We start from the raw sequence: 11,666 nt of genomic DNA on the forward strand, positions 1-11,666 counted from the left end.
CCATTAGTTGGCTCCTAGGTTTCTACAGATAAAATAGAACAAAATGTTTTTTTTTTTGAAATATGCATTATAACTAATTTTATAGTTTCCATTAGAGGAAACTAATGTGAAAACAGGGGAAAAGGAGTTAACGGCTGTTCTAACTGAGCTACCATTTCGATAGTATCCGTTATAATTTATTTAGTATAAGCCATGAGTTCAATCTCAGTGGGACTGCTTGTGATTGTCCCAATATCATGATCAATTTGTCTTAAGATATTTCCAATCTCAAGTATTAGAATGGGGTGAAACAGCAATATATCAGAACAATCTCATCTCATGAAATTTAAAATCTTAAATACATTATTATTTGAGAAAACTCCATTTATTTTTATTCGACAACTTTGTCAGATCACCTGCCTGCTTGGATATGAGTTTGATTGTGGTTCAGCCAAAACCTAGAATGACTGGTTAATTGGGCAGTCTTGAGAATAGCTTGAACCCTTGACAATCATAGGGATAGCAATGGGGTGGATAACCCACAAATCTGATCCGCTCCAACCCGTGATGGAATGGACAAATAGATCGACTAAATGGACTAAGGGATGGGCCAGATCAAAAATTAACAAAATCACTAGTAAGATAGAGTGGATCAGGATTTGCTCTTGCCCCACTCTGCGAACTAGTCCCATATATATGAAAAATCCAAAATACCATTATATATATATATATATATATATATATATATATATATATATATATATATATATATATATATATATATAGTTGGTTTTTTATTTAAATAAATAATTGGATCTTTTTATTATGATTATTTTATAATAATATGGAGACGTAAAAATTTTAGTAAGAAATTTATTTATGAGTTGAGATCTATCAATAGATCAAAACATATAATATGTCAAGAGTAAATTGGTTTGGGACGGAGCGAATTGGGTTGGGACGGATTGGGACGGGACGGATTAGAAAAAAACAACGTCAGTAATAAAAATTTAAATTTTATAAATTTATTTAAATTTAAATAAATTTTCATGAAACAGATCAGGATCAAATTTTTAAAAATATAAAAGATTTGGATCAAATTTATAAACCCATCAAGAGTTCGTGGAGCAGAATGGATCCATATATCTAACTCAGGAAGGTCACAAAAAGGGCTAATCTGCTCCAAAACCGCCCCGTTGCCATCCCTAGGCAATCACATTTCTCAAGTGGTGGTAGTGCAGCCTTCTAAACCTCCAAGTGGAACAAAAACATTCATTTTGTGGATTTACAGCACAGCAATCCGGCCAATAGAAGATGACCTAGCACATCAACCTACTTGAGAAATTCTTTATACATCGCATGCGGTATAAAAAAAATACATTGTCCATCTGATTGAACCATGTAACCATCACTTTTTAATACACATTTAATGTTCATAGTTTTACTTTTTCATTTAAAATTTTGAATGACGAAAATACCTCTCTCTTTCTGAAAAAAATTATAACATCCTGTGACAATATTATGACTTCCTATATTAAAATTATAATTTCTTACACAGAATATCATAATTTTTTTCATAGAATGACATAATTTTAGTAAAAATATTTTCGTCATTTCATAAATTTTTCAATAATGAAAATATCCTTCCCTCTTTATTACATCCCGTGAAAAAATTATGACGTCCTATATAAGAAGTCATAATTTCAACAGAATGTCATAATTTTTTCAAAAAATATATTTTTATCATTTAAAATTTCAAACGATAAAATAAAACTATAGATATTAAATGTGCATTGGAAAGCAATGGCTACATGGCGCAATTAGCTAGAACGGTGCATTTTTTCTACACCGCATGCGGTGTACAAAAAATTTTTCCAATCTGCTTTGGGTGGAACTAAAATTTACCTAGGACTAAAAATCCATACAATCATATAGGATTTATAGCTTAGGCCAGTACAACCAACAAAATCATAGAATTATAAGTTGGATTAGACTTATACACATAAATATCCAAAATTAGCTTTGCAGTAGATAAGTCTAAAATCTATAAAGAGAAAAAAAGATCTAAAATTTTTTTTCTCCCTACGAGATTTGAGTTATACATGAAAATAACTTTGGAGTGGGCCGATCTGAATCTCATGGGGAGAAAGAAAAAAAGATCTAAAATTTAGATCAGCCCACTCCAAAATTATTCCCAAGTATTTATCAATATAAACCTAGCTCAACTTATAATCCTATAATCTTTTTAGTTGTACTGTTCTAATCCATGAACCTCATAGAATTTTTAGCTCAATCATCCAAACAGCCCTTATATATAAAGTTTTAACTTTGGGCAATGTTTGAATTGGAACTTCTTTTATTGCAAATAACATTAAAAAAAAAAATTAAAGCAAAAGGATTCTAGGAAAACATTCTCAGGAGAGAAAGGGAACTTGGCAAATGGGTTTGTCGATTCTTCATTATACCAAATAAACTTCTATGAACACTCGAAAAAATGTAAAGAGAGGAAGAAAAAAGGACATCATTCAAGTTGTGATAAGAAAGAAGCAGTTCAAAGGATCAATCTAATCTGCTATTTTGACTCGGAATCCTGAAAGATCCAAAGCGTAAAGGGATAAATCTAATCCGTGTTACAATCTTGACATTCTGAAAGATCCAGAGTTCACACACAATAACATGTTCATACATCTTTTTACATCCATTTCTATTGATAATCTTACCAGATGACTACATACAGAATGTTGCCTGGTTACTGGTGGGAAGATTCAGGGTGCCTATTCACGAAAAGCTTGCTTATATCTTCAGTAACCACATTACTCCTGTCAAAGCATAAGAAAGTACACAGTGAATGAGATTATTTATGCTAGCTTGAAGCAACACTTTAGCTTTGCATTCACTCAATCCCAGTCCAAAGACATACCACTTGGGAAAGTGATATACCATGTTTGAATTTTAATAATATTCTTTTGTTTTAAGAACATCTAGATGCTGTTCTTGGGGAAAATTAATACGGAATGCCACAATATGATTGTATTAGATCAACATTATTGACACATAAACTTAGTGGGAGTGAGATTAGAGCCAATGTTGACCGTATAAATTTGTAATATATGACTGACTAGTTTTTGGCAACTGTTAGACACAGGACTGTTGATCAAGTGAGTCCACTTGATATCAAATTTTCATACACTTGATGAGACTATAAGTCGTATCAAATTTTCATACACTTGATGAGATTATAAGTCGCGTGTGCAATTGACCATAATATTGAGTACACCTTATATAGGCATGTCTATTATCATTCCAATTCCCAATGCAATTGATCAAATATTTAAGTGCCTGCATGAGGTGAGACTGATTGTGAGGGTAGCATGCTCATATAGTTGTACTATACTATAGAAAAATTTGCATTACAAACTAGCAGCATTATTGTTGTACTGCTATAGTTGTACTTCATGGTCTTACATGTACAACTAGCAGCAGAAAAATTTGCATTACAAACTATAGAAATAGGCACATATACCGCATATGGAACTACAGAATCATGGAAAATTGGATTATTGATATATTGAGAAATCATTGCACTTTTAAACACAAAAATAAAACAATAAGGTTCTAGACATATTCTTGAAGTTAATTTATCTGTAATCAAATCTACATAACATTTTGGACACTAAAAATATTAAAGCTTGTTCATGATTCAAATTTTGAGGGATCTATACCCCAAAAAACATTAATAAGAACAATTATAAAAGGGACCTAATTACGATGTTGAAATATTGCTTGGTGATATATGAAAATATATAACAAATGAAATTATTTGGAGAAGCCTTAAGACCAATAGCCGTAGCAAGACTGAGTACAAATCCTTTACCACCACATGTCCTGTTGGGTTGTACAATTTCCTTCACATTCTTTGCAGACGTTTTAGCATCTTGATTGATAATTCTAGTATTCATCACATAACAGTTCTAAAGACAAGCTTGGGCTAACATTCTTCAAGTTGATATCACTTTATTTCCAGTAAAAGAATTAGAAAAATTAATAACCAATTTACATTTAAAGTTGACATTACTTTGTTTCCAGTATAAGAATTTGAAAAATTAATAACCAATTTATACTAACCTTCCATGCAGCTGTGGTGGAATTAACTGGCCACCTGATGTATCAGGAATATTTCTTGAATGCAGTAATTGTCCTCTAGGAAGTTTACTTCGTGGAAAAGGGAAAGCTGATCCATTTGATTCCCGTTTCCTTGATGCACTTTCTGCCATAGCAGCTGCAACTCTAGATGAGTGATCAGTACCAATCATTTGGTTAGATGGCACGGGCGGTGAAGCAAGAAGATGTGAGACATCCGGTAGTTTTTCTAGTGAGGGTGGAGGCAGAGGAGAGGCAACATTTGAATGTTGAGATGATGAAGGCCTGAAACTCCTGCACATAAAATATATGCAATAAATGATGCCAATCATGGCCCAAAAATGATATTATGTTCTAGAAAAGTCCACATGGAGCATTGAAAGTTCAAGAAGCAAATAGCACCAAAAGCCAACACTTATAAAATTCAAGTTACATGTTTGGTAACCAAAATTAATCTTCATATTAGACAAATAAAATAACCAGAAAATAAGTACAAAATTGCATGTGCAGATTCTAATACAGAGAGAGAGAGAGAGAGAGAGAGATTCCATATCAAAGACATATATAAAAAGGAACATGATTTGAATTCTCCAAAAGAGTTTGCCTGGAATAGTTCTCTGACTAGTGAGAACAAACTAGGGATTTAGCCCCCACAAAAATACCCCAACGACCCTCGTTCATACCTTTTTGAATGAGCTTCCAGGGATGCATGGTAGCTATCATGCAGACAAATTGCATAGCTAACATGTACCTTAATAGACATGTATGAAGAACAATATGACTCCTAGTGTGATCCTGAAACTAATAAACGTTACCGGCTAGAAAAGAATGCTTCATATTTTTCAGTGTTTGGGTAAAAGTGCATCAACTTAAGTCTCTTTACAGGATTGAGACGGTAGGATAAGTCTAGCTTATTAGTCAAACAGAATGATCGAACATTATTGAAAGCGCACCTACCATTCCTCCATACAAAGCCAATGGGCATGGACAGATTACCTAACTTGTCTTCATGAGCCATTCAAAGCCCTTCACAAAATGGATAGCAAGTATTTCTATGATTATTATAGGAGTTAAAGAGATCATAAACTTAGTTAAGAAGTCAGAGAAAGTTGATTCCAAAGTTAGACTTAATTGGCTAACAGTTATAGAGTTGCTCGAGGGCCATTAGCTCCTTAAAGACATATCACATAAAACATTAAGCGCAACTTAGACTGCTCAACCATTTAAACATAAGCTTAAATATTTAAGCAGCTGCTAAAATATACATCTACTTATCTAACATCATCTGAAAATTAGTATTTTCTAATTTCAACAAAATTGTTTAAGCTGCCTCTTTCAAGGCATTTCAAATCTAGAATGTGCTGCAAATACCTATTGATCTCTTTAGCCTAGATGCAGTCAACCCCAGTAAATGGTCCCACAACAAGCAAACATGATATAGCAGCACATAGGTGAAGGGTCTGAATCCCCCCCCCCCCCCCCCCCCCACCATCACCCCAAAAGCCAAAAAAAAGGGGAAAAAAAAGAATCTTATTAGGTCTGAAGGAAACTGAAACTGTGTACAAAAAACAATAATGGATTAGTTTATTTAGATGAATTCTTAGTTTTCCTGCTTACCCTAGATGGTGATTAGATTTAGAAATAAGTTTTCATAAAGCCTAACTATGACATCAGACTGGATCAGACACCACATAATTAAAAAATAGACCTTTTGTGTTAGCAAGACATCTCCAAGATCTCCATGTTGTTGTCACCTAAAAACTAAATACCTTAGAAACCCAACAAAATAAAATATCTGAGAGCCCTCAAGTAAACCTTATTCGGTACTTCAAAAAATTTTCAAAGAACTAGAAAGATCTCGACAAGTGTTACCCTAAAACTCAGGGGACTATTTCTACAATACTCATAGCTTCACTTCAGCTCAGCTATAGACTTACTAGGCTTATGACCCCGTGCGATGCACGGGATACAATTTTTTTAAAAAATATTTTATTTTATTTATCTATTTTATTATATTTATGTTATATATATTTCAAAAATAATTAAAATAATAAAAAAATTATTTTTTTATGTATAACGTGGATTATAAGTTATCAGACAAATCTTATAAAGATCAACAATCCTGATTCCGCGAAGCCCCTTCATAAATCCATCATTTCTTACTATTTTTATCTTTAACAATTTTTAAACATCTCCATCTCTCCTTCTCCTTCCATCTCTCCTAAAATAAAGTCCAGAGGAAAAAAATTGTAAGATGCAAACTGCAAAGTCATTTTTTCTATTGATTTAGTATAGTGACAGTAGAAGAATATCACCCTTAAAGTTTAAAAAGCCATATCAAATATTTCAAACACATTTCATCAACATTTGGATGACAAATCTTATTAACAAAAGCCAATGGACGGAGATTTGTAGGGATAAGCATCAGGCAATTCCACCCAGACCCTCCACACTCCCCCTTGATAAAGACCTGACACATCCCATAATTGAATCACAGAAAATTCTCTTCAATAACCGGTTACAACTCCAGTAAAAATTCAAGACATCATTAAACTACTTAGAGATCAAAATACTGCAAGATGAAATCGATAAACCACTCAAAGAAATTTATGAAAACATCAGGAGGCTGCAGGGCTTTACAATACAATTTCAAGACACTCGTGACCAAAAACATTAACAGATAAAAATCAAAACTTCACATCAAGTTCTAAACCATATTATTGCAGACATAAGAATAGCAACTCTAAACAAATACATGAGATAGCATAAATAAAGACAATTAACAACTTCAAGAAGAAAACTTTCTTTCATAAATCCATAAAAGAATTATCTTTAGGAACAAAGAAGATTAGAAGAAAAAAAAATCAGGACACTTTTTCCTTCCAGAGTGAGTACATCAACTACCCAGATCAATGGGGAAAAACTGAAACTAAGAAAAACTTCAAAGAATAAGATAAAACAAAGAAAGGGTTCCAGTAATATGCTCTCATTTGGGCCATGGAAATAGACATAGAATTCTTGCATCGCATCTCATCCTCCTGTCTCGAAGAAACGTAGCCAAGACGTCTTCTCTGAGCAAGCACCGCGAGATGGACCAGTGCCTTACCAGGACCTGTCCCTTTTTTTTTCCTCCAACACACGACAGATGGAGGTATCCACATTTTACACACGTGGCGGAAGGAGGCTTCTCAATGGGAAGCCTCCGTTTTAATATATATATATATATATTAGATGACCCTAAACTTGATCTTGTTGGTTTCACGAGAGCGCTTAACTTACCAACAAGGTACTTAGAGGGTATTTGGTTGGGAGGAGTTGGAGTCTGAAATTAGAATGGGAATGAAAGATTCCCATTCCAACCGTTTGGTTGGAAGGAATCCCATTCCGATTCCAGGATGGAATGAAAATGATCCAATCTACCTAAAACTCAATCCCTACTCTCCCCTAAAGATTCAAATTTTTATTCTGATTCTAATTTTGATAATAAACCAAATGCTTTAGAGAATTTGGCCACTCTGATTCCGATTCTGATTCCAGTTGCAAATCAAGCACCCCCTTAGTCTTTCTTTGCCTCCATGTTGTTTTCAAATAACTTTCCCTCTTCATAAATTTTAAAGGCTTTGATTGGTAATATCCAATCACCGTATACATTTAATATCAACCGGATAGGTTGAGTTGATAAGAATATAAACAGAAGGAAGATAGAAATGTGATAAATTGGTAGAGGCTATTGTTTTTCCATTCCTGAGTTTTCCGAGATACTAGTACCCAATTAAAAAGATGGGCTTCAGACCCCCAGAAATCTTGGAACCATGGAATCTAGAGGCCCCCTTGGCCCCTCGGATGTCTTTGTCCTTCCTCCCGGTTTCTTCCTGCCTTCCGCTATATGCCATGGAGTTAAGACAGTTGGACATCCAAACAGACTCTTGATAGCACGCATGCGCACGTAACAGCCGCAATTTAGCTACAAAGACCAAATCATCTCTCATTTGGAGTACTTTGGGGTGCCTTTTCAAACTTAATCTCATTCATTAGGTATCCAATTCCAAGTTCGAATGCGAGGGGAAAAGGGATTAACTCCATTAATTTTTACAACACTGTCTTAATCATACTGAAATAGGATCACTGGGTTCTAAAATTCTGCCAAAAATCTAATCTTGATGCAGGAGAAGAGAGAGACTTCATCCAAGAAACTGGAAAAAAAATAATATGATAGATAAATCTGGGGACAAAGTGGACGTTCCATCAAAACCCTAATAAAAGAACATCAGTTCAACTCCCAGGACTTATCATGTGTGGAAAAGAATTCTCCGGAAAAAAGGAATAAACGAGGTAAAATCACAGTTATAAGCATTGGATTGTGCTGATAAGAGAGGTAGATAACTTAAGAGGAAAAAAAGGAACCGAGAAGCGACTGAGTACTCGTCCTGGGATGGCGGCGGAGGTGGTGGTGGAGCGAAGGGCGGATCACCGGACTCAACTCGCTTCTTCTCTCGCTCTTCGTCATCTTCTCCGATCTCTTCCTCTCCTTCTGAAGAGGAGGCGTCGTAATCCACGAGCGACATGCTTCCTCCCTGCCCCCAGCTTGGCGTGTTCTTTTTCTTGCTGTTTATTTATTTTCTCCGCTGTTTATTTAGCGCCGGTTAGAGTGTAAATGGGTTGAGTCGACCCATGACTTGACCTGGTGCCAATCCAATTGGAACTGATCCGACCCAATTGGATGTGTTTTTCGACCCAACTTGGCCTAACCATGTCCGTATATCATCCGGTCTAATTCGTCAAGAACAAATGAATCTAATCAGGCCAAGCTCAATCCGAACCAACTGGAAAACCTAAATTATATAATCCTCCTCTTCCTTCACTTTGATTTCTTTCTCAATTTATAAAATGAACTCTTATTTAAATTAAATTTTTTATTTCTACAGCTGTATTTTTTTTCTCATCCATTCTCATCTAATTATATTTAAATATTTATATTTTAATATTTATCTTGAATTAGTAATCTAATATAATCTATATTATATATATTAAAACGAAGGCATTAGCCTCCATCTGCCACATGTGTATTTTTGTCCAAGCACCATCCTCCATGTGTCCACAAAGTAGTATTTTTTTTTATTTCGAACCTTCCACCTCCCACCTCCCATTTTTTTCTTATTTTATCCGTAGTTTCTGAACCCGCACCACCTCCATCATCACCGCCGACCTCAGGCACCATCCGCCAAAAAATACGATGGTCAAAAATGGAGAGGAGAAGGGGGGCAACGAAGGGTGGCGCAGACGAGATGGAGGGCACGATCGGGATCGACAGGGCAGTACCTCAAGAGTGGGGCAAGTGGTGTGGGCGATCTGAAGAGAGACCGCAGTGATTGAGAGATCGAGAAAAGCACAGAGGTAGGGGAGGGAGCACCAGTCAGAGAAATCAAGGTCGGCAAGGAGGTCGAGGGCGAGAACGGTGCGTAGGTCACCAATCTTCTTAATTTTTTTCCTACACAAATAATAAAATAAAAGAAAAAAATATATATTTTTGAAATCTCACGTGCTGTACACGTGAGATATAAGAAGGAAGACTCTATCGGGAGCCTTCCTCTTTTATGTTTATGATTAGGAGAAGGAGTCCTAGGATAGCCAAACCCTAAGATCCTGGGTCTATAAAAAGTCTCCTCCCCTTCCTCACCATCTTGTCCCAAAATCCCATCTATCGCTAGCCAGATTCTTTCAATTCTTTTGAATTTTTCGTTGAGCATTTCTCGCCAAATTATCAATAATTCCTCACTGGAGTTGAGGTAATAGGCTCTAGCTTCTCTTCACCTCTTTTCTCTGATCCTAATAACATCGTTGTAACCTCAAGTCAGCCAGTGAGTCCCCAGATTTTGATGGAAAACGGCTTCTCCTATTTTTCTTTTTTTTTTCCTTTTCTTTTGCCAAATCGGATGCAATTATGCTGAGACCATCGAAGGTCGAAGTCACCAATTCCACAGGTCGGAGTCACTCTTGTTCGAGCTGGTGGGTGTGTTGTTGGTGATACCCATAGCCTTGGGAGGTGGGTCAGTTTAAGACCCCTTCCCCTATTTTTCATGGGAAAAAGGAAGAGGAAAAATGAGAAAAAGAGAGAGAAAAGGAAAAAAAGAGAGTTTTGCTTTCTCTTTCCTCTCTCCCCTCTCTATCTTCTCTCTCCACTTTCTCTCTATAAATTTTTCTCTTTATAATTTTTTCTTAATTTATAGTATTTTTTATTTATTGTTAGTTATTATTTAATTATCTTTTCATATGTTATAATATAATGTATAACTTTATTGTCTTATTATTGGTATAGTTTGTATGGAAAACTAGAGTAAAATCCCTATTTTCACTTTAAAGTTAAAAGGAACTCCCTGTTTCACTTTTAAGTAAAAGCTACTCCATGTTAGGAATATAAGTTAAAAGGGGCTACTTATGGAAATATAATTACTCTTATACCCTTACTATGGATAACTATATCATACTTTAGTTTCCTCTCTCCCTCCGTCCTGCTATACTCTTTCCGTCAAAAGCCCCCTTCCCTTCTCTACTCCACAGTCTATCCTCTTGCCCCTCTCGATCTTCTTCCTGCCAAAAGGAGGAGGCAGCTGTGCTCTTGCCCCCCTCTCTTCTCTACTCAGTCTATGCTCTTGCCTCACTCTTTTCTCTACTCGTCGCTGTCCCTTCTCTACTCTACAGTTTGTGCTCTTGCCCCCCTCTCACAGTCCAGCTATGCCATAGCTTCAACCAAAGCTCTCCTCCCATGGTGACTCTCTCCACAGCCCCTAACATCTACACTATGAAGATCCTAAGCTACAACCTTAAATCTCAAAGATCCTTGACCGACCGTCAACGCCCGTGCCCTGAACTCCAATGGCTTTATCTTCTATCGCTAACATAAGTGTGGATGCTGAACTCTCCGTCATTTGTGAATACAACACCACTTGTCATATCTTTGGCATAAATAAATTGATGAAGCTCTCGGATATCTACAATATTCTCTCGCGTAGATGGATCCATATAACATCCGAAACTATCATTGTGAAGTACCTTATACCCTTCACAAGGATGCAAGTGAGTTTAATTGAGGATAGCAATGTAGCTAGCATGTGTCATATCCACTATGTAACGAAGAAGAAGGTCATCGATATGATTTTAGAGAGTAAGGTCCAGCCAAGAGAGGATGCTAGAGAGGATCCAAGGATAGGCACATCAAGGTACTCCCACCTGCCCTTCTATGTTGTGGTTTTATGTTACATCATATGGTACTATACTATAAATTATCCATACAGCAGAAATATGAAACCATACTTCATTATGACAAATATATACTAGATAAAAAATGTGAAGTATATCTAGTTGATTCATTTGATACTGAGAAGACTCTTTTATTTACAACATTTAGAATGTAAAATTATACTATGCTATCTGTATTTCGTATTGATTTAGTCTTTTCAGATACTATGAAGGTCAATCTCTATACTATAACTAATCAAAGTCTGCATTGAAACCCTTACAAACTAATGGGTGTAAACAAATAGCGCGCC

The 11,666-nt window shown here is 35.7% G+C and overlaps 1 protein-coding gene across 2 annotated transcripts; it reads right to left on the reverse strand.

The window, feature by feature from the left end:
• Window positions 1–2,529: 2,529 nt before the first annotated feature.
• On the reverse strand, window positions 2,530–8,729 carry LOC105045329 (uncharacterized). 2 transcript variants are annotated; one of them, XM_010923567.3, is made up of 3 exons: window positions 8,524–8,729; window positions 4,105–4,413; window positions 2,530–2,798 (listed from the first exon to the last, which is right to left on the reverse strand). In XM_010923567.3, the coding sequence occupies exons 1-3, from the start codon at window positions 8,682–8,684 to the stop codon at window positions 2,729–2,731; spliced, it is 540 nt and encodes a 179-aa protein (XP_010921869.1). In that variant the 5' UTR covers window positions 8,685–8,729; the 3' UTR covers window positions 2,530–2,728. The 2 variants fall into 2 exon arrangements, with proteins under 2 accessions (XP_010921869.1, XP_010921871.1); XM_010923569.2 differs by having other exon boundaries at window positions 8,542–8,727.
• Window positions 8,730–11,666: the final 2,937 nt, after the last annotated feature.

Source organism: Elaeis guineensis, chromosome 5 (genome assembly GCF_000442705.2).
Source record: "Elaeis guineensis isolate ETL-2024a chromosome 5, EG11, whole genome shotgun sequence".
Lineage (NCBI taxonomy): Eukaryota > Viridiplantae > Streptophyta > Magnoliopsida > Arecales > Arecaceae > Elaeis > Elaeis guineensis.